The sequence below is a fragment of the Eriocheir sinensis genome, chromosome 40 (genome assembly GCF_024679095.1).
Source record: "Eriocheir sinensis breed Jianghai 21 chromosome 40, ASM2467909v1, whole genome shotgun sequence".
Lineage (NCBI taxonomy): Eukaryota > Metazoa > Arthropoda > Malacostraca > Decapoda > Varunidae > Eriocheir > Eriocheir sinensis.
Window position 1 is genome coordinate 16,373,950 of NC_066548.1, and position 22,500 is coordinate 16,396,449.

General features: G+C 47.6%; 3 protein-coding genes across 15 annotated transcripts in view; all 3 read left to right on the forward strand.

The window, feature by feature from the left end:
• The first annotated feature begins 1,647 nt into the window (after positions 1 to 1,647).
• LOC127009412 (histone H2A-like) lies at positions 1,648 to 10,450 on the forward strand. 5 transcript variants are annotated; one of them, XM_050882505.1, is made up of 2 exons: positions 1,648 to 2,431; positions 10,018 to 10,450. In XM_050882505.1, the coding sequence occupies exon 1, from the start codon at positions 1,648 to 1,650 to the stop codon at positions 2,017 to 2,019; it is 372 nt and encodes a 123-aa protein (XP_050738462.1). In that variant the 3' UTR covers positions 2,020 to 2,431; positions 10,018 to 10,450. The 5 variants fall into 5 exon arrangements, with proteins under 5 accessions (XP_050738462.1, XP_050738463.1, XP_050738460.1 ...); XM_050882506.1 differs by having other exon boundaries at positions 1,648 to 2,427; XM_050882503.1 differs by having other exon boundaries at positions 1,648 to 2,419.
• On the forward strand, positions 8,785 to 18,188 carry LOC127009410 (histone H2A-like). Of its 5 annotated transcripts, none has more exons than XM_050882494.1 (2): positions 8,785 to 10,025; positions 17,756 to 18,188. In XM_050882494.1, the coding sequence occupies exon 1, from the start codon at positions 8,927 to 8,929 to the stop codon at positions 9,611 to 9,613; it is 687 nt and encodes a 228-aa protein (XP_050738451.1). In that variant the 5' UTR covers positions 8,785 to 8,926; the 3' UTR covers positions 9,614 to 10,025; positions 17,756 to 18,188. The 5 variants fall into 5 exon arrangements, with proteins under 5 accessions (XP_050738451.1, XP_050738452.1, XP_050738449.1 ...); XM_050882495.1 differs by having other exon boundaries at positions 8,785 to 10,021; XM_050882492.1 differs by having other exon boundaries at positions 8,785 to 10,013.
• The window catches only part of LOC127009411 (histone H2A-like), an 18,071-nt gene continuing 12,089 nt past the window's right edge, over positions 16,519 to 22,500 (forward strand). For 4 of the 5 annotated variants that reach the window (XM_050882499.1, XM_050882502.1, XM_050882497.1 and 1 more), the window contains exon 1: positions 16,519 to 17,751. In XM_050882499.1, the coding sequence (XP_050738456.1) occupies positions 16,665 to 17,351 (687 nt within the window). In that variant the 5' untranslated portion in view covers positions 16,519 to 16,664 and the 3' untranslated portion in view covers positions 17,352 to 17,751. Of the gene's footprint in view, positions 17,760 to 22,500 lie in introns of all 5 variants that reach the window. The other variant, XM_050882500.1, reaches the window with a different exon arrangement.

Below are 22,500 nucleotides of genomic sequence, written 5' to 3' on the forward strand. Positions count from 1 at the left end.
GGAAATCCACCGGTGGCAAGGCGCCCCGCAAGCAGCTGGCCACCAAGGCCGCTCGCAAGTCGGCCCCGGCCACCGGAGGAGTCAAGAAGCCTCACCGCTACAGGCCCGGGACCGTGGCCCTCCGTGAGATCCGCCGCTACCAGAAGAGCACCGAGCTCCTCATCAGGAAGCTGCCCTTCCAGCGTCTGGTGCGCGAGATCGCCCAGGATTTCAAGACCGATCTCCGCTTCCAGTCCTCTGCCGTCATGGCTCTGCAGGAAGCCTCCGAGGCCTACCTCGTCGGTCTCTTCGAGGACACCAACCTCTGCGCCATCCACGCCAAGCGTGTCACCATCATGCCAAAGGACATCCAGCTGGCCCGTCGCATTCGCGGCGAGCGTGCCTAAGCGGGCGTTCTGCTCACACTATATCTAGGCCCTTTTCAGGGCCAAAGTCACTTTCCGGGAGAGAGTTTAGACAGACACTGGGGCGGGCAGGGGGGGAGGAGGATCACTGGCTTGTTGCCTTTCCCACATATCCTTCTGCTTCATAATCTCATATCAATTGATTGGGGGGGCTTTGATTTCTCTCTTAACTTATTTCAACTGGCGGGTGCACGAGTAGGGAATATGTGGGGACTACATGCAGGCAGGAAGACAGGAATTACCAGAACAAGTAAATAAATATAAGCGGAGGGGCGGAATCACTAACTACTGATGACGGCTGCTATGTAGGCATATATCGCTCATCGTGATCCCCTGCAGCTAACAACAAACGACCGAGAGAAGCATTGGCGATTTCAAGCTTTGGTCGCGGTTTGGCGAGCACTGGCGGGACTCGGTCCGCTTATTGATGCCATGCATCCCTTGGTGGGTCAGCTCAGTGAGTGAGTGAGTGAGTGAGTGAGTGAGTGAGTGAGAGAGAGAGAGAGAGAGAGAGAGAGAGCGGGAGGGACTAACCGTCTTCGTTCTCTTTCGGGAAATAGTTTGTGGCTCCGATGGAGCCGGTTCTTTTCCAGTGCAAGCAAGTTGGTGGGTTGCTTATTTGGAGGAGGTGTACTTGGTGACGGCCTTGGTGCCTTCGGACACGGCGTGCTTGGCCAGCTCACCGGGCAGGAGGAGACGGACGGCCGTCTGGATCTCCCGACTGGTGATGGTGGAGCGCTTGTTGTAATGGGCCAGGCGAGAGGCCTCGGCGGCGATGCGCTCGAAGATGTCGTTCACGAAAGAGTTCATGATGGACATGGCCTTGGAGGAGACGCCGGTGTCGGGGTGGACCTGCTTGAGCACCTTGTAGATGTAGATCGAGTAGCTCTCCTTCCTCCTGCGCTTCTTCTTCTTGTCACCCTTGGCGATGGCCTTCTGGGCCTTGCCAGCCTTCTTGGCGGCCTTTCCTGATGCTTTGGGGGGCATGTCTGCTTCTTCGTTCCCAGACGGCGAGCGAATGTTGCCGGGCCGCCCCCGGATTCCCCCTTTATGGCGGCGCCGCTCCCTCGGGATCGCGGGGACGCGTGGCGGCACGCGCTCCCATTGGCAGGCTCGCCCGGCCGTCCCCGCCCTCCGATCCTGCGCTGCACTATATCGGGCGAAAAAGCCGCGAGCGGCAGGTATTCGCTCTCCGAGCCCACAGCAGAAGCGCAAGTCCACGCCCCCACCACTAACTGTCGACATGTCTGGACGCGGCAAGGGAGGAAATGTGAAGTGTAAGTCAAAGTCCCGCTCCAGCAGTGCCGGCCTGCAGTTCCACGTGGGCAGGATCCACAGTCTCCTGAGGAAGGGCAACTACGCCGAGCGCGTGGGCGCCGGCGCCCCCGTGTACCTGGCGGCCGTCATGGAGTACCTGGCCGCCGAGGTGCTCGAGCTGGCCGGCAACGCGGCCCGCGACAACACGACGACCCGCATCAGCCCCCGCCACCTGCAGCTGGCCATCCGCAACGACGAGGAGCTGAACAAGCTCCTCTCCGGCGTCACCATTGCCCAGGGAGGTGTGCTGCCTAACATCCAGGCGGTGCTCCTGCCCAAGAAGACCGAGAAGAAGTAATCGCCCTCGGCCTTTCAGGGACGACAATTCAGTACCGTTTAATCCGGCTCCCCTTGGGAGCCACACCCTTTGCCAAAAAGAGACTTCTGGACACACACCCTCAACTACATAGTGACATTCCTAGGTCAATTCCTGCTGATATTATTAGGAAGAAGACCCTCAGTCATGACAACAATTAACAACCCCCACGTCTGGCAGGCTTCCCACACTTAGTTTGTTTGTTTGTTTGTTTTCTTCACGGCAGGTAAGGGACTCCTCTGCTGACAACGACGATAACAACAACCCACAAGACATAACATAACAAATAAAAAAAAACGCAAAACAGAGCCGGGAGGTAGGTCGTTGAGACGATGATGGCCGTCGTGCAGATCGGATGCGGCGCTGCCCCCGCCGAGATGAAGTAGGTAGGTAGGTAGGTAGGTAGTAGCTGGGTGGGCTCCGACCCGCTGTGGCCTGTGGAGTAGGTCCGGAATGAGTAAAATGAATCAGTCAGTCAGTCAGTCACTCACTGACGTCATGTATGATCCCCTGCCTCACCCGAGAAAGCATGCATCGGTTTGTACCTTCACCTTCACCTTCACACGGTATAGTTTAACCCAACCTAAACATCCGGCCTCACACACAGGTGCTAGGTGGCGAGGTAGACCCTGAGGAGAAGAAGAAAACGTTTGGGAGGGTAAGCTAAACTAAGTGCAAAACCACCAGGGCCAGCCAGCCAGCACAGACACTGCGATACATTAGTCTTGCGCTAGCTAGTAAGAATAAGAATTAGAATTAGAATTACAAGAACACACACACACACACACACACACACACACACACACACACACAAACAACAAAAAACAAACAAAACAAAAAAAAAAAAACAGAGTTTAAGGAGAACCACGCACATAGCTCCGCCGTAGGTTCCCCTAGCGGACTGGGAACCCCACGAGTTGCTCTTTGGAATCTGTTTCTAACTCAAGTCTACAGCTGAACATCATCTAGTAGCACTATGATCATCATCAGTGCTCTTATAAATATCGTCAAACTACCTGTGCTATTAGCAAGAAAAGGAACACTGTCATACTTTTTTCATATTGCTTCCACTTAATAAGTAGTGGAATGTATGTAATCGTATTTACAATAATACACGATGTACATATATATATAGTAATGACTACGTATTACGCATGATAACCATATGTATAGATGGAGAAAAATATATGCGGTTTATAATTTTGGCAAACTATAAATATGAAAGAGACAAGTCAACAAAATAACATTATATTAGCTGGACCAAGTTGACATTTTATGATGAATATGTACTACACAGTATGTAATAACAGTAATAACTTTTCCTAGAAGGTCCAGACCACAGGTAATGCCAGTACATCGTGTTCACTTGGGTGACCATAAGGACTGCAAACATGGACCTTCTACATACTATATGTATGTAAACATGCTGTTGTGCAGTAATTATCAACGTGAAATACGTCTTGCCTCCATGGAACTGTACCATGCTCTTAGTTAATAATCATACTATCTATACATATACACGTACATAACATTCTAATATATAATACAGTGATGGGAGAAATAGGGAGGGACACAAGAGTGATGAGGGAGGCGAGAAGTTAGGGGGAGAAGAGGAGGGATAACGAGAGCGAGAAGGGGGAGTAGTTGTGGCTAGGAATAGTTTGGGAGGGTGCAGGGGGGGGGCACACTTTCCTTCGAATGCGTCAACATGACTCGTCGGGTTTGTGTTATTTTTCACAAGTAAACTCGTCACATAAGACATATAGTAATGTGGTAGGTTAGCCATAAATTAGGTCCGGGTATTATAGGTAGTGTGCTGAAATATCATACTGATCCAAAGATTCGTTTAGGAGATATTTGCGAAAAACAGCGTTTGTCTGCCGCTGAAATGTATAGCAGGTGTTACTGGAGTTATGAATAGAGATCTTATATGATTTTTCTCCTTCGGTAATCATTACACTTTTAACTCTGAACTTTCTAGCCTTTTTGAGGTAGATTCTTAGAATAAAAGCCTTAACAAGCAATTACTTCCCTCTATACCTCTCACATACAATAATGAAAATATATCTGTTCTGGTTGTAGGTATTAGAATATTTCAGTAACCATGAAAGAGTTGATAAAAGCGCTGTTAGATTTCATTTTTCCTCCCATATGCACAGGATGTAAAAACAAACTTGTTCAAGGAGAATGATTTATTTGTACCATTTGCTTGAGTAACAGATAATCCTATTACCAATCGTTTTGTAGATACAGCTACTATTTATTACCTATGGTCTTGCATTAAAAAAAAAAAAAAAAAAAAAAAAAACAATTGGGGAGGTATTAGGAGTTGAGTATGGCAATATTTTTGTATTAACATCCAGCTATTTCAGTGATAGATGAAATAATACTTATTCCATTGCACAGGCAAATATTGCAGGAAAGAGACTATAATCCAAGTGATTATTTTCGCTAAAGGACTTTCAGAATCACTAAAAAGAGACAGTCATCTAACATATGTAAAAAGAAATCGCAATACTCCATCCCAAGCAAACCCCCCCCCCAAAAAGGAAAGCCAACACGCATTACAAACCTCAACAAACTAAGAACAAAACTCCCACAACAAAACTAACTAACAAGTTAGCTTGCAACAAACAAACGAGCTAGCTCCCTAATTAGCTTTTTTGCTAGTTAGCTAGCTAGTTAGTTAGTTAGTTAGTTAGTTAGTTAGTTAGTTAGCTTGTTTCTTTGTTTGTTTGTTTGTTTGTTTGTTTGTATGTTTGCTATTTAGCTTGTTATTTTGTTTGTTTGGTAGCTAGCTACCTTGTTTGTTTGTTAGTTAGTTAGTTAGTTAGTTAGTTAGTTAGTTAGTTAGTTAGTTAGTTAGTTAGTTAGTTAGTTAGTTAGTTAGTTAGTTAGTTAGTTAGTTAGTTTGTTTGTTTGTTTGTTTGTTTGTTTGTTTGTTTTTGTTTGTTTGCTAGTTAGCTTGTTATTTTGTTTGTTTGCTAGCTAGCTACCTTGTTTGTTTGTTTGTTTGCTAGCTAGCAACCTTGTTTGTTTGTTTGTTTGTTTGTTTGTTAGTTTTTTTGTTTGTTTGTTTGTTTGCTAGCTAGCTTGTTTGCTTGCTTGCTAGCTAGCTAGCTAGCTAGCTAGCTAGTGAGTTTGTTTGTTTGTTTGTTTGTTTGTTTGTTTGTTTGTTTGTTTGTTTGTTTGTTTGTTTGTTTGTTTGTTTGTTTGTTTGTTTGTTTGTTAGTTAGTTAGTTAGTTAGTTAGTTAGTTAGTTAGTTAGTTAGTTAGTTTGTTTGTTTGTTTGTTTGTTTGTTTGTTTGCTAGCTAGCTAGCTTGTTTGATTGCTTGCTAGCTAGCTAGTGAGTTTGTTTGTTTGTTTGTTTGTTTGTTTGTTTGTTTGCTAGCTAGCTAGTTTGTCTTTTAGTTTGTTAGCTAGCTAGTTTTGTGTTTGTCTGTTAGGTAGCCCGTTCGCTTTAATTGGCAGGCAGGCAGGCAGGCAGGCAGGCAGGCAGGCAGGCAGGCAGGCAGGCAGGCAGGCAGGCAGGCAGGCAGGCACACCTATTTACATGCCGGCACACCTACTTTCATAGAAACGTATTTGCAGCTTTTTAGTCATCCACCTGTCTACTGTTGGGCATGTAGACGCTTGCCCAGGGTTCCGGCGGGCTACTCGGTGGCGGGGCTGGTTCAACGTATCTGAAAAAGCGGGTCCAGTAAGAGAGGGCGCAACGTTATGATGAGGACGACAACGAGAAACAAGAAGAAGAAGAAGAAGAAGAAGAAGAAGAAGAAGAAGAAGAAGAAGAAGAAGAAGAAGAAGAAGAAGAAGAAGAAGAAGAAGAAGAAGAAGAAGAAGAAGAAGAAGAAGAAGAAGAAGAAGAAGAAGAAGAAGAAGAAGAAGAAGAAGAAGAAGAAGAAGAAGAAGAAGAAGAAGAAGAAGAAGAAGAAGAAGAAGAAGAAGAAGAAGAAGAAGAAGAAGAGGAGGAGGAGGAGGAGGAGGAGGAGGAGGAGGAGGAGGAGGAGGAGGAGGAGGAGGAGGCGGAGATTCCCACTTCCTCAGCCTTTCCCTTTCAAGTTCGTTCTGAGCCTGTCCCTCACCCTCTAACCCTACCCTTGCTTTCCTATACACTCCTGCACATTCCAAGAGACAATAGAAGGAGTGGATCAAGAAGGGGAGGCTTCTTTCTCTCTGTCTATATATTTGCCGTCTTTCTCATTATTGGTTTCTTTCTCTTTTTCTCCTCCTTTTTTTCTTTCTTAACCTTTCTATGTCATTCTTCCTCTCTTTCTTTTCCTGTTCCCGTCCAGACGTCGCTTTGTTTTGTCTATGTATTTTCCAATATAGTTTTCTCTCTCTCTCTCTCTCTCTCTCTCTCTCTCTCTCTCTCTCTCTCTCTCTCTCTTTTCATAAATATCCTGTTACTGATTTTAGAAAGAATTGACAGGGACAGGGGAAATTATGGCAAAATGATGTTTCCGTAAGAACTGAAACAAACAAATTGGAGCTTACTAGTGGCAAATGAGGTGGATGGGGAGCAGTGGGCGGAGGTGTGAACCATCAGTAGGCAGGAGGGAGGGAGGGAGGGAGGGAGGGAGGGAAAAGATGGGATTGAGGAAACAAACAAACTAGTGTCAAATGAGGTGGATGGGGAGCAGTGGGCGGAGGTGTGAACCATCATTAGGCAGGGGGGAGGGAGGGAGGGAGGAAACAGAAAGAAAGAAAGAAAGAAAATATAACTGAAGTAAAAAGTGTGCTACTATTCTCTTAGTGAATAAGAATGTGGACCTCAAAGAGGTCCGGGGTGGGTGGGTTAGGTCGGGCTCGCTCAGGCAGCGGCATTAACCACCGAAGCCGTACAGGGTGCGGCCCTGGCGTTTGAGGGCGTACACCACGTCCATGGCGGTGACGGTCTTGCGCTTGGCGTGCTCAGTGTAGGTGACGGCATCCCTGATGACGTTCTCCAGGAACACCTTGAGCACACCACGGGTCTCTTCGTAGATGAGCCCGGAGATGCGCTTCACACCGCCACGGCGCGCCAGACGACGGATGGCCGGCTTGGTGATGCCCTGGATGTTGTCTCGAAGAACCTTGCGGTGACGCTTGGCGCCTCCCTTTCCGAGTCCCTTGCCTCCCTTGCCGCGGCCAGTCATGGTTCAGGTGGGTAGCTCAACAGTGGAGTGAGTGTTGGGTTGTTGCAGCGTTCGCTCTATATATGCAGAGCCAGAGGCGGCGGTGGTGGGTCTTTGGGCGATAGGCTGGCTCCTGCCGTCTACTTCCGGACGGCCCAGTGACGTTGGGTGAGCCTCCACACTGTACTAGGCTCTAGCATATGCAGACAGCTCCAAGAGACCCCTAAATTCCTCCAATAGGGCTAGATAGATGCACTGCCTGACGGGGGCGGGCAAGCGCGGGACTAGGAGGCGGCGCACGCGCAGGGCGCGGCGGACCACCGCTCCTCCCCCGGCCGCCAAAACTATAAAAACCAGAAACGGCTGGCAGACTCAACTGTTCTGTTCGTCCGTAGCCATGGCCCGTACCAAGCAGACTGCCAGGAAATCCACCGGTGGCAAGGCGCCCCGCAAGCAGCTGGCCACCAAGGCCGCTCGCAAGTCGGCCCCGGCCACCGGAGGAGTCAAGAAGCCTCACCGCTACAGGCCCGGGACCGTGGCCCTCCGTGAGATCCGCCGCTACCAGAAGAGCACCGAGCTCCTCATCAGGAAGCTGCCCTTCCAGCGTCTGGTGCGCGAGATCGCCCAGGATTTCAAGACCGATCTCCGCTTCCAGTCCTCTGCCGTCATGGCTCTGCAGGAAGCCTCCGAGGCCTACCTCGTCGGTCTCTTCGAGGACACCAACCTCTGCGCCATCCACGCCAAGCGTGTCACCATCATGCCAAAGGACATCCAGCTGGCCCGTCGCATTCGCGGCGAGCGTGCCTAAGCGGGCGTTCTGCTCACACTATATCTAGGCCCTTTTCAGGGCCAAAGTCACTTTCCGGGAGAGAGTTTAGACAGACACTGGGGCGGGCAGGGGGGGAGGAGGATCACTGGCTTGTTGCCTTTCCCACATATCCTTCTGCTTCATAATCTCATATCAATTGATTGGGGGGGCTTTGATTTCTCTCTTAACTTATTTCAACTGGCGGGTGCACGAGTAGGGAATATGTGGGGACTACATGCAGGCAGGAAGACAGGAATTACCAGAACAAGTAAATAAATATAAGCGGAGGGGCGGAATCACTAACTACTGATGACGGCTGCTATGTAGGCATATATCGCTCATCGTGATCCCCTGCAGCTAACAACAAACGACCGAGAGAAGCATTGGCGATTTCAAGCTTTGGTCGCGGTTTGGCGAGCACTGGCGGGACTCGGTCCGCTTATTGATGCCATGCATCCCTTGGTGGGTCAGCTCAGTGAGTGAGTGAGTGAGTGAGAGAGAGAGAGAGAGAGAGAGAGAGAGAGAGAGAGAGAGAGAGAGAGAGAGAGAGAGAGCGCGGGAGGGACTAACCGTCTTCGTTCTCTTTCGGGAAATAGTTTGTGGCTCCGATGGAGCCGGTTCTTTCCAGTGCAAGCAAGTTGGTGGGTTGCTTATTTGGAGGAGGTGTACTTGGTGACGGCCTTGGTGCCTTCGGACACGGCGTGCTTGGCCAGCTCACCGGGCAGGAGGAGACGGACGGCCGTCTGGATCTCCCGACTGGTGATGGTGGAGCGCTTGTTGTAATGGGCCAGGCGAGAGGCCTCGGCGGCGATGCGCTCGAAGATGTCGTTCACGAAAGAGTTCATGATGGACATGGCCTTGGAGGAGACGCCGGTGTCGGGGTGGACCTGCTTGAGCACCTTGTAGATGTAGATCGAGTAGCTCTCCTTCCTCCTGCGCTTCTTCTTCTTGTCACCCTTGGCGATGGCCTTCTGGGCCTTGCCAGCCTTCTTGGCGGCCTTTCCTGATGCTTTGGGGGGCATGTCTGCTTCTTCGTTCCCAGACGGCGAGCGAATGTTGCCGGGCCGCCCCCGGATTCCCCCTTTATGGCGGCGCCGCTCCCTCGGGATCGCGGGGACGCGTGGCGGCACGCGCTCCCATTGGCAGGCTCGCCCGGCCGTCCCCGCCCTCCGATCCTGCGCTGCACTATATAGGGCGAAAAAGCCGCGAGCGGCAGGTATTCGCTCTCCGAGCCCACAGCAGAAGCGCAAGTCCACGCCCCCACCACTCACTGTCGACATGTCTGGACGCGGCAAGGGAGGAAAGGTGAAGGGGAAGTCAAAGTCCCGCTCCAGCCGTGCCGGCCTGCAGTTCCCCGTGGGCAGGATCCACCGTCTCCTGAGGAAGGGCAACTACGCCGAGCGCGTGGGCGCCGGCGCCCCCGTGTACCTGGCGGCCGTCATGGAGTACCTGGCCGCCGAGGTGCTCGAGCTGGCCGGCAACGCGGCCCGCGACAACAAGAAGACCCGCATCATCCCCCGCCACCTGCAGCTGGCCATCCGCAACGACGAGGAGCTGAACAAGCTCCTCTCCGGCGTCACCATTGCCCAGGGAGGTGTGCTGCCTAACATCCAGGCGGTGCTCCTGCCCAAGAAGACCGAGAAGAAGTAATCGCCCTCGGCCTTTCAGGGACGACAATTCAGTACCGTTTAATCCGGCTCCCCTTGGGAGCCACACCCTTTTCCAAAAAGAGACTTCTGGACACACACCCTCAACTACATAGTGACATTCCTAGGTCAATTCCTGCTGATATTATTAGGAAGAAGACCCTCAGTCATGACAACAATTAACAACCCCCACGTCTGGCAGGCTTCCCACACTTAGTTTGTTTGTTTGTTTGTTTTCTTCACGGCAGGTAAGGGACTCCTCTGCTGACAACGACGATAACAACAACCCACAAGACATAACATAACAAATAAAAAAAAACGCAAAACAGAGCCGGGAGGTAGGTCGTTGAGACGATGATGGCCGTCGTGCAGATCGGATGCGGCGCTGCCCCCGCCGAGATGAAGTAGGTAGGTAGGTAGGTAGGTAGTAGCTGGGTGGGCTCCGACCCGCTGTGGCCTGTGGAGTAGGTCCGGAATGAGTAAAATGAATCAGTCAGTCAGTCAGTCACTCACTGACGTCATGTATGATCCCCTGCCTCACCCGAGAAAGCATGCATCGGTTTGTACCTTCACCTTCACCTTCACACGGTATAGTTTAACCCAACCTAAACATCCGGCCTCACACACAGGTGCTAGGTGGCGAGGTAGACCCTGAGGAGAAGAAGAAAACGTTTGGGAGGGTAAGCTAAACTAAGTGCAAAACCACCAGGGCCAGCCAGCCAGCCAGCCAGCACAGACACTGCGATACATTAGTCTTGCGCTAGCTAGTAAGAATAAGAATTAGAATTAGAATTACAAGAACACACACACACACACACACACACACACACACACACACACACACACACAAAAAAAAAAAAAAAAAAAAAAAAAAAAAAAAGAGTTTAAGGAGAACCACGCACATAGCTCCGCCGTAGGTTCCCCTAGCGGACGGGGAACCCCACGAGTTGCTCTTTGGAATCTGTTTCTAACTCAAGTCTACAGCTGAACATCATCTAGTAGCACTATGATCATCATCAGTGCTCTTATAAATAGCGTCAAACTACCTGTGCTATTAGCAAAGGAACACTGTCATACTTTTTTCATATTGCTTCCACTTAATAAGTAGTGGAATGTATGTAATCGTATTTACAATAATACACGATGTACATATATATATAGTAATGACTACGTATTACGCATGATAACCATATGTATAGATGGAGAAAAATATATGCGGTTTATAATTTTGGCAAACTATAAATATGAAAGAGACAAGTCAACAAAATAACATTATATTAGCTGGACCAAGTTGACATTTTATGATGAATATGTACTACACAGTATGTAATAACAGTAATAACTTTTCCTAGAAGGTCCAGACCACAGGTAATGCCAGTACATCGTGTTCACTTGGGTGACCATAAGGACTGCAAACATGGACCTTCTACATACTATATGTATGTAAACATGCTGTTGTGCAGTAATTATCAACGTGAAATACGTCTTGCCTCCATGGAACTGTACCATGCTCTTAGTTAATAATCATACTATCTATACATATACACGTACATAACATTCTAATATATAATACAGTGATGGGAGAAATAGGGAGGGACACAAGAGTGATGAGGGAGGCGAGAAGTTAGGGGGAGAAGAGGAGGGATAACGAGAGCGAGAAGGGGGAGTAGTTGTGGCTAGGAATAGTTTGGGAGGGTGCAGGGGGGGGGCACACTTTCCTTCGAATGCGTCAACATGACTCGTCGGGTTTGTGTTATTTTTCACAAGTAAACTCGTCACATAAGACATATAGTAATGTGGTAGGTTAGCCATAAATTAGGTCCGGGTATTATAGGTAGTGTGCTGAAATATCATACTGATCCAAAGATTCGTTTAGGAGATATTTGCGAAAAACAGCGTTTGTCTGCCGCTGAAATGTATAGCAGGTGTTACGGGAGTTATGAATAGAGATCTTATATGATTTTTCTCCTTCGGTAATCATTACACTTTTAACTCTGAACTTTCTAGACTTTTTTGAGGTAGATTCTTAGAATAAAAGCCTTAACAAGCAATTACTTCCCTCTATACCTCTCACATACAATAATGAAAATATATCTGTTCTGGTTGTAGGTATTAGAATATTTCAGTAACCATGAAAGAGTTGATAAAAGCGCTGTTAGATTTCATTTTTCCTCCCATATGCACAGGATGTAAAAACAAACTTGTTCAAGGAGAATGATTTATTTGTACCATTTGCTTGAGTAACAGATAATCCTATTACCAATCGTTTTGTAGATACAGCTACTATTTATTACCTATGGTCTTGCATTAAAAAAAAAAAAAAAAAAAAAAAAAACAATTGGGGAGGTATTAGGAGTTGAGTATGGCAATATTTTTGTATTAACATCCAGCTATTTCAGTGATAGATGAAATAATACTTATTCCATTGCACAGGCAAATATTGCAGGAAAGAGACTATAATCCAAGTGATTATTTTCGCTAAAGGACTTTCAGAATCACTAAAAAGAGACAGTCATCTAACATATGTAAAAAGAAATCGCAATACTCCATCCCAAGCAAACCCCCCCCCCAAAAAGGAAAGCCAACACGCATTACAAACCTCAACAAACTAAGAACAAAACTCCCACAACAAAACTAACTAACAAGTTAGCTTGCAACAAACAAACGAGCTAGCTCCCTAATTAGCTTTTTTGCTAGTTAGCTAGCTAGTTAGTTAGTTAGTTAGTTAGTTAGTTAGTTAGTTAGCTTGTTTCTTTGTTTGTTTGTTTGTTTGTTTGTTTGTATGTTTGCTATTTAGCTTGTTATTTTGTTTGTTTGGTAGCTAGCTACCTTGTTTGTTTGTTAGTTAGTTAGTTAGTTAGTTAGTTAGTTAGTTAGTTAGTTAGTTAGTTAGTTAGTTAGTTAGTTAGTTAGTTAGTTAGTTAGTTAGTTAGTTTGTTTGTTTGTTTGTTTGTTTGTTTGTTTGTTTTTGTTTGTTTGCTAGTTAGCTTGTTATTTTGTTTGTTTGCTAGCTAGCTACCTTGTTTGTTTGTTTGTTTGCTAGCTAGCAACCTTGTTTGTTTGTTTGTTTGTTTGTTTGTTAGTTTTTTTGTTTGTTTGTTTGTTTGCTAGCTAGCTTGTTTGCTTGCTTGCTAGCTAGCTAGCTAGCTAGCTAGTGAGTTTGTTTGTTTGTTTGTTTGTTTGTTTGTTTGTTTGTTTGTTTGTTTGTTTGTTTGTTTGTTTGTTTGTTTGTTTGTTTGTTTGTTTGTTTGTTAGTTAGTTAGTTAGTTAGTTAGTTAGTTAGTTAGTTAGTTTGTTTGTTTGTTTGTTTGTTTGTTTGTTTGTTTGCTAGCTAGCTTGTTTGATTGCTTGCTAGCTAGCTAGTGAGTTTGTTTGTTTGTTTGTTTGTTTGTTTGTTTGTTTGTTTGCTAGCTAGCTAGTTTGTCTTTTAGTTTGTTAGCTAGCTAGTTTTGTGTTTGTCTGTTAGGTAGCCCGTTCGCTTTAATTGGCAGGCAGGCAGGCAGGCAGGCAGGCAGGCAGGCAGGCAGGCAGGCAGGCAGGCAGGCAGGCAGGCAGGCACACCTATTTACATGCCGGCACACCTACTTTCATAGAAACGTATTTGCAGCTTTTTAGTCATCCACCTGTCTACTGTTGGGCATGTAGACGCTTGCCCAGGGTTCCGGCGGGCTACTCGGTGGCGGGGCTGGTTCAACGTATCTGAAAAAGCGGGTCCAGTAAGAGAGGGCGCAACGTTATGATGAGGACGACAACGAGAAACAAGAAGAAGAAGAAGAAGAAGAAGAAGAAGAAGAAGAAGAAGAAGAAGAAGAAGAAGAAGAAGAAGAAGAAGAAGAAGAAGAAGAAGAAGAAGAAGAAGAAGAAGAAGAAGAAGAAGAAGAAGAAGAAGAAGAAGAAGAAGAAGAAGAAGAAGAAGAAGAAGAAGAAGAAGAAGAAGAAGAAGAAGAAGAAGAAGAAGAAGAAGAAGAAGAAGAAGAAGAAGAAGAAGAAGAAGAAGAAGAAGAAGAAGAAGAAGAAGAAGAAGAAGAAGAAGAAGAAGAAGGAGGAGGAGGAGGAGGAGGAGGAGGAGGAGGAGGAGGAGGAGGAGGAGGAGGAGGAGGAGGAGGGGGAGGAGGGAGGAGGGAGAGGGAGATTCCCACTTCCTCAGCCTTTCCCTTTCAAGTTCGTTCTGAGCCTGTCCCTCACCCTCTAACCCTACCCTTGCTTTCCTATACACTCCTGCACATTCCAAGAGACAATAGAAGGAGTGGATCAAGAAGGGGAGGCTTCTTTCTCTCTGTCTATATATTTGCCGTCTTTCTCATTATTGGTTTCTTTCTCTTTTTCTCCTCCTTTTTTTCTTTCTTAACCTTTCTATGTCATTCTTCCTCTCTTTCTTTTCCTGTTCCCGTCCAGACGTCGCTTTGTTTTGTCTATGTATTTTCCAATATAGTTTTCTCTCTCTCTCTCTCTCTCTCTCTCTCTCTCTCTCTCTCTCTCTTTTCATAAATATCCTGTTACTGATTTTAGAAAGAATTGACAGGGACAGGGGAAATTATGGCAAAATGATGTTTCCGTAAGAACTGAAACAAACAAATTGGAGCTTACTAGTGGCAAATGAGGTGGATGGGGAGCAGTGGGCGGAGGTGTGAACCATCAGTAGGCAGGAGGGAGGGAGGGAGGGAGGGAGGGAGGGAAAAGATGGGATTGAGGAAACAAACAAACTAGTGTCAAATGAGGTGGATGGGGAGCAGTGGGCGGAGGTGTGAACCATCATTAGGCAGGGAGGGAGGGAGGGAGGAAACAGAAAGAAAGAAAGAAAGAAAATATAACTGAAGTAAAAAGTGTGCTACTATTCTCTTAGTGAATAAGAATGTGGACCTCAAAGAGGTCCGGGGTGGGTGGGTTAGGTCGGGCTCGCTCAGGCAGCGGCATTAACCACCGAAGCCGTACAGGGTGCGGCCCTGGCGTTTGAGGGCGTACACCACGTCCATGGCGGTGACGGTCTTGCGCTTGGCGTGCTCAGTGTAGGTGACGGCATCCCTGATGACGTTCTCCAGGAACACCTTGAGCACACCACGGGTCTCTTCGTAGATGAGCCCGGAGATGCGCTTCACACCGCCACGGCGCGCCAGACGACGGATGGCCGGCTTGGTGATGCCCTGGATGTTGTCTCGAAGAACCTTGCGGTGACGCTTGGCGCCTCCCTTTCCGAGTCCCTTGCCTCCCTTGCCGCGGCCAGTCATGGTTCAGGTGGGTAGCTCAACAGTGGAGTGAGTGTTGGGTTGTTGCAGCGTTCGCTCTATATATGCAGAGCCAGAGGCGGCGGTGGTGGGTCTTTGGGCGATAGGCTGGCTCCTGCCGTCTACTTCCGGACGGCCCAGTGACGTTGGGTGAGCCTCCACACTGTACTAGGCTCTAGCATATGCAGACAGCTCCAAGAGACCCCTAAATTCCTCCAATAGGGCTAGATAGATGCACTGCCTGACAGGGGCGGGCAAGCGCGGGAGTCGGTGGCGGCGCACGCGCAGGGCGCGGCGGACCCCCGCTCCTCCCCCGTCCGCCCACAACCTAAAACCGAGAAACGGCTGGTAGACTCAACTGTTCTGTTCGTCCGTATCCATGGCCCGTACCAAGCAGACTGCCAGGAAATCCACCGGTGGCAAGGCGCCCCCGCAAGCAGCTGGCCACCAAGGCCGCTCGCAAGTCGGCCCCGGCCACCGGAGGAGTCAAGAAGCCTCACCGCTACAGGCCCGGGACCGTGGCCCTCCGTGAGATCCGCCGCTACCAGAAGAGCACCGAGCTCCTCATCAGGAAGCTGCCCTTCCAGCGTCTGGTGCGCGAGATCGCCCAGGATTTCAAGACCGATCTCCGCTTCCAGTCCTCTGCCGTCATGGCTCTGCAGGAAGCCTCCGAGGCCTACCTCGTCGGTCTCTTCGAGGACACCAACCTCTGCGCCATCCACGCCAAGCGTGTCACCATCATGCCAAAGGACATCCAGCTGGCCCGTCGCATTCGCGGCGAGCGTGCCTAAGCGGGCGTTCTGCTCACACTATATCTAGGCCCTTTTCAGGGCCAAAGTCACTTTCCGGGAGAGAGTTTAGACAGACACTGGGGCGGGCAGGGGGGGAGGAGGATCACTGGCTTGTTGCCTTTCCCACATATCCTTCTGCTTCATAATCTCATATCAATTGATTGGGGGGGCTTTGATTTCTCTCTTAACTTATTTCAACTGGCGGGTGCACGAGTAGGGAATATGTGGGGACTACATGCAGGCAGGAAGACAGGAATTACCAGAACAAGTAAATAAATATAAGCGGAGGGGCGGAATCACTAACTACTGATGACGGCTGCTATGTAGGCATATATCGCTCATCGTGATCCCCTGCAGCTAACAACAAACGACCGAGAGAAGCATTGGCGATTTCAAGCTTTGGTCGCGGTTTGGCGAGCACTGGCGGGACTCGGTCCGCTTATTGATGCCATGCATCCCTTGGTGGGTCAGCTCAGTGAGTGAGGGAGTGAGTGAGTGAGTGAGAGAGAGAGAGAGAGAGAGAGAGAGAGAGAGAGAGAGAGAGAGAGAGAGAGAGAGAGAGAGAGAGAGAGAGAGAGAGAGAGAGAGAGAGAGAGAGAGAGAGAGAGAGAGAGAGAGAGAGAGAGAGAGAGCGCGGGAGGGACTAACCGTCTTCGTTCTCTTTCGGGACATAGTTTGTGGCTCCGATGGAGCCGGTTCTTTTCCAGTGCAAGCAAGTTGGTGGGTTGCTTATTTGGAGGAGGTGTACTTGGTGACGGCCTTGGTGCCTTCGGACACGGCGTGCTTGGCCAGCTCACCGGGCAGGAGGAGACGGACGGCCGTCTGGATCTCCCGACTGGTGATGGTGGAGCGCTTGTTGTAATGGGCCAGGCGAGAGGCCTCGGCGGCGATGCGCTCGAAGATGTCGTTCACGAAAGAGTTCATGATGGACATGGCCTTGGAGGAGACGCCGGTGTCGGGGTGGACCTGCTTGAGCACCTTGTAGATGTAGATCGAGTAGCTCTCCTTCCTCCTGCGCTTCTTCTTCTTGTCACCCTTGGCGATGGCCTTCTGGGCCTTGCCAGCCTTCTTGGCGGCCTTTCCTGATGCTTTGGGGGGCATGTCTGCTTCTTCGTTCCCAGACGGCGAGCGAATGTTGCCGGGCCGCCCCCGGATTCCCCCTTTATGGCGGCGCCGCTCCCTCGGGATCGCGGGGACGCGTGGCGGCACGCGCTCCCATTGGCAGGCTCGCCCGGCCGTCCCCGCCCTCCGATCCTGCGCTGCACTATATAGGGCGAAAAAGCCGCGAGCGGCAGGTATTCGCTCTCCGAGCCCACAGCAGAAGCGCAAGTCCACGCCCCCACCACTCACTGTCGACATGTCTGGACGCGGCAAGGGAGGAAAGGTGAAGGGGAAGTCAAAGTCCCGCTCCAGCCGTGCCGGCCTGCAGTTCCCCGTGGGCAGGATCCACCGTCTCCTGAGGAAGGGCAACTACGCCGAGCGCGTGGGCGCCGGCGCCCCCGTGTACCTGGCGGCCGTCATGGAGTACCTGGCCGCCGAGGTGCTCGAGCTGGCCGGCAACGCGGCCCGCGACAACAAGAAGACCCGCATCATCCCCCGCCACCTGCAGCTGGCCATCCGCAACGACGAGGAGCTGAACAAGCTCCTCTCCGGCGTCACCATTGCCCAGGGAGGTGTGCTGCCTAACATCCAGGCGGTGCTCCTGCCCAAGAAGACCGAGAAGAAGTAATCGCCCTCGGCCTTTCAGGGACGACAATTCAGTACCGTTTAATCCGGCTCCCCTTGGGAGCCACACCCTTTTCCAAAAAGAGACTTCTGGACACACACCCTCAACTACATAGTGACATTCCTAGGTCAATTCCTGCTGATATTATTAGGAAGAAGACCCTCAGTCATGACAACAATTAACAACCCCCACGTCTGGCAGGCTTCCCACACTTAGTTTGTTTGTTTGTTTGTTTTCTTCACGGCAGGTAAGGGACTCCTCTGCTGACAACGACGATAACAACAACCCACAAGACATAACATAACAAATAAAAAAAAACGCAAAACAGAGCCGGGAGGTAGGTCGTTGAGACGATGATGGCCGTCGTGCAGATCGGATGCGGCGCTGCCCCCGCCGAGATGAAGTAGGTAGGTAGGTAGGTAGGTAGTAGCTGGGTGGGCTCCGACCCGCTGTGGCCTGTGGAGTAGGTCCGGAATGAGTAAAATGAATCAGTCAGTCAGTCAGTCACTCACTGACGTCATGTATGATCCCCTGCCTCACCCGAGAAAGCATGCATCGGTTTGTACCTTCACCTTCACCTTCACACGGTATAGTTTAACCCAACCTAAACATCCGGCCTCACACACAGGTGCTAGGTGGCGAGGTAGACCCTGAGGAGAAGAAGAAAACGTTTGGGAGGGTAAGCTAAACTAAGTGCAAAACCACCAGGGCCAGCCAGCCAGCCAGCCAGCACAGACACTGCGATACATTAGTCTTGCGCTAGCTAGTAAGAATAAGAATTAGAATTAGAATTACAAGAACACACACACACACACACACACACACACACACACACACACACACACACAAAAAAAAAAAAAAAAAAAAAAAAAAAAAAGAGTTTAAGGAGAACCACGCACATAGCTCCGCCGTAGGTTCCCCTAGCGGACGGGGAACCCCACGAGTTGCTCTTTGGAATCTGTTTCTAACTCAAGTCTACAGCTGAACATCATCTAGTAGCACTATGATCATCATCAGTGCTCTTATAAATAGCGTCAAACTACCTGTGCTATTAGCAAGCAAAGGAACACTGTCATACTTTTTTCATATTGCTTCCACTTAATAAGTAGTGGAATGTATGTAATCGTATTTACAATAATACACGATGTACATATATATATAGTAATGACTACGTATTACGCATGATAACCATATGTATAGATGGAGAAAAATATATGCGGTTTATAATTTTGGCAAACTATAAATATGAAAGAGACAAGTCAACAAAATAACATTATATTAGCTGGACCAAGTTGACATTTTATGATGAATATGTACTACACAGTATGTAATAACAGTAATAACTTTTCCTAGAAGGTCCAGACCACAGGTAATGCCAGTACATCGTGTTCACTTGGGTGACCATAAGGACTGCAAACATGGACCTTCTACATACTATATGTATGTAAACATGCTGTTGTGCAGTAATTATCAACGTGAAATACGTCTTGCCTCCATGGAACTGTACCATGCTCTTAGTTAATAATCATACTATCTATACATATACACGTACATAACATTCTAATATATAATACAGTGATGGGAGAAATAGGGAGGGACACAAGAGTGATGAGGGAGGCGAGAAGTTAGGGGGAGAAGAGGAGGGATAACGAGAGCGAGAAGGGGGAGTAGTTGTGGCTAGGAATAGTTTGGGAGGGTGCAGGGGGGGGGCACACTTTCCTTCGAATGCGTCAACATGACTCGTCGGGTTTGTGTTATTTTTCACAAGTAAACTCGTCACATAAGACATATAGTAATGTGGTAGGTTAGCCATAAATTAGGTCCGGGTATTATAGGTAGTGTGCTGAAATATCATACTGATCCAAAGATTCGTTTAGGAGATATTTGCGAAAAACAGCGTTTGTCTGCCGCTGAAATGTATAGCAGGTGTTACGGGAGTTATGAATAGAGATCTTATATGATTTTTCTCCTTCGGTAATCATTACACTTTTAACTCTGAACTTTCTAGACTTTTTTGAGGTAGATTCTTAGAATAAAAGCCTTAACAAGCAATTACTTCCCTCTATACCTCTCACATACAATAATGAAAATATATCTGTTCTGGTTGTAGGTATTAGAATATTTCAGTAACCATGAAAGAGTTGATAAAAGCGCTGTTAGATTTCATTTTTCCTCCCATATGCACAGGATGTAAAAACAAACTTGTTCAAGGAGAATGATTTATTTGTACCATTTGCTTGAGTAACAGATAATCCTATTACCAATCGTTTTGTAGATACAGCTACTATTTATTACCTATGGTCTTGCATTAAAAAAAAAAAAAAAAAAACAATTGGGGAGGTATTAGGAGTTGAGTATGGCAATATTTTTGTATTAACATCCAGCTATTTCAGTGATAGATGAAATAATACTTATTCCATTGCACAGGCAAATATTGCAGGAAAGAGACTATAATCCAAGTGATTATTTTCGCTAAAGGACTTTCAGAATCACTAAAAAGAGACAGTCATCTAACATATGTAAAAAGAAATCGCAATACTCCATCCCAAGCAAACCCCCCCCCCAAAAAGGAAAGCCAACACGCATTACAAACCTCAACAAACTAAGAACAAAACTCCCACAACAAAACTAACTAACAAGTTAGCTTGCAACAAACAAACGAGCTAGCTCCCTAATTAGCTTTTTTGCTAGTTAGCTAGCTAGTTAGTTAGTTAGTTAGTTAGTTAGTTAGTTAGTTAGTTAGCTTGTTTCTTTGTTTGTTTGTTTGTTTGTTTGTTTGTATGTTTGCTATTTAGCTTGTTATTTTGTTTGTTTGGTAGCTAGCTACCTTGTTTGTTTGTTAGTTAGTTAGTTAGTTAGTTAGTTAGTTAGTTAGTTAGTTAGTTAGTTAGTTAGTTAGTTAGTTAGTTAGTTAGTTAGTTAGTTAGTTTGTTTGTTTGTTTGTTTGTTTGTTTGTTTGTTTTTGTTTGTTTGCTAGTTAGCTTGTTATTTTGTTTGTTTGCTAGCTAGCTACCTTGTTTGTTTGTTTGTTTGCTAGCTAGCAACCTTGTTTGTTTGTTTGTTTGTTTGTTTGTTAGTTTTTTTGTTTGTTTGTTTGTTTGCTAGCTAGCTTGTTTGCTTGCTTGCTAGCTAGCTAGCTAGCTAGCTAGTGAGTTTGTTTGTTTGTTTGTTTGTTTGTTTGTTTGTTTGTTTGTTTGTTTGTTTGTTTGTTTGTTTGTTTGTTTGTTTGTTTGTTTGTTTGTTAGTTAGTTAGTTAGTTAGTTAGTTAGTTAGTTAGTTAGTTAGTTTGTTTGTTTGTTTGTTTGTTTGTTTGTTTGCTAGCTAGCTAGCTTGTTTGATTGCTTGCTAGCTAGCTAGTGAGTTTGTTTGTTTGTTTGTTTGTTTGTTTGTTTGTTTGCTAGCTAGCTAGTTTGTCTTTTAGTTTGTTAGCTAGCTAGTTTTGTGTTTGTCTGTTAGGTAGCCCGTTCGCTTTAATTGGCAGGCAGGCAGGCAGGCAGGCAGGCAGGCAGGCAGGCAGGCAGGCAGGCAGGCAGGCAGGCAGGCAGGCACACCTATTTACATGCCGGCACACCTACTTTCATAGAAACGTATTTGCAGCTTTTTAGTCATCCACCTGTCTACTGTTGGGCATGTAGACGCTTGCCCAGGGTTCCGGCGGGCTACTCGGTGGCGGGGCTGGTTCAACGTATCTGAAAAAGCGGGTCCAGTAAGAGAGGGCGCAACGTTATGATGAGGACGACAACGAGAAACAAGAAGAAGAAGAAGAAGAAGAAGAAGAGAAGAAGAAGAAGAAGAAGAAGAAGAAGAAGAAGAAGAAGAAGAAGAAGAAGAAGAAGAAGAAGAAGAAGAAGAAGAAGAAGAAGAAGAAGAAGAAGAAGAAGAAGAAGAAGAAGAAGAAGAAGAAGAAGAAGAAGAAGAAGAAGAAGAAGAAGAAGAAGAAGAAGAAGAAGAAGAAGAAGAAGAAGAAGAAGAAGAAGAAGAAGAAGAAGAAGAAGAAGAAGAAGAAGAAGAAGAAGAAGAAGAAGAAGAAGAAGAAGGAGGAGGAGGAGGAGGAGGAGGAGGAGGAGGAGGAGGAGGAGGAGGAGGAGGAGGGGGAGGAGGGAGGAGGGAGAGGGAGATTCCCACTTCCTCAGCCTGTCCCTTTCAAGTTCGTTCTGAGCCTGTCCCTCACCCTCTAACCCTACCCTTGCTTTCCTATACACTCCTGCACATTCCAAGAGACAATAGAAGGAGTGGATCAAGAAGGGGAGGCTTCTTTCTCTCTGTCTATATATTTGCCGTCTTTCTCATTATTGGTTTCTTTCTCTTTTTCTCCTCCTTTTTTTCTTTCTTAACCTTTCTATGTCATTCTTCCTCTCTTTCTTTTCCTGTTCCCGTCCAGACGTCGCTTTGTTTTGTCTATGTATTTTCCAATATAGTTTTCTCTCTCTCTCTCTCTCTCTCTCTCTCTCTCTCTCTCTCTTTTCATAAATATCCTGTTACTGATTTTAGAAAGAATTGACAGGGACAGGGGAAATTATGGCAAAATGATGTTTCCGTAAGAACTGAAACAAACAAATTGGAGCTTACTAGTGGCAAATGAGGTGGATGGGGAGCAGTGGGCGGAGGTGTGAACCATCAGTAGGCAGGAGGGAGGGAGGGAGGGAGGGAGGGAGGGAAAAGATGGGATTGAGGAAACAAACAAACTAGTGTCAAATGAGGTGGATGGGGAGCAGTGGGCGGAGGTGTGAACCATCATTAGGCAGGGGGGAGGGAGGGAGGGAGGGAGGAAACAGAAAGAAAGAAAGAAAGAAAATATAACTGAAGTAAAAAGTGTGCTACTATTCTCTTAGTGAATAAGAATGTGGACCTCAAAGAGGTCCGGGGTGGGTTAGGGCGGGCGCGCTCAGGCAGCGGCATTAACCACCGAAGCCGTACAGGGTGCGGCCCTGGCGTTTGAGGGCGTACACCACGTCCATGGCGGTGACGGTCTTGCGCTTGGCGTGCTCAGTGTAGGTGACGGCATCCCTGATGACGTTCTCCAGGAACACCTTGAGCACACCACGGGTCTCTTCGTAGATGAGCCCGGAGATGCGCTTCACACCGCCACGGCGCGCCAGACGACGGATGGCCGGCTTGGTGATGCCCTGGATGTTGTCTCGAAGAACCTTGC

Coding starts and splice junctions, on each gene's coding strand:
- LOC127009412 (XM_050882505.1), top strand. CDS start 1,648: ATGTCTGGACGCGGCAAGGGAGGAAATGTGAAGTGTAAGTCAAAGTCC.
- LOC127009410 (XM_050882494.1), top strand. CDS start 8,927: ATGGCCTTCTGGGCCTTGCCAGCCTTCTTGGCGGCCTTTCCTGATGCT.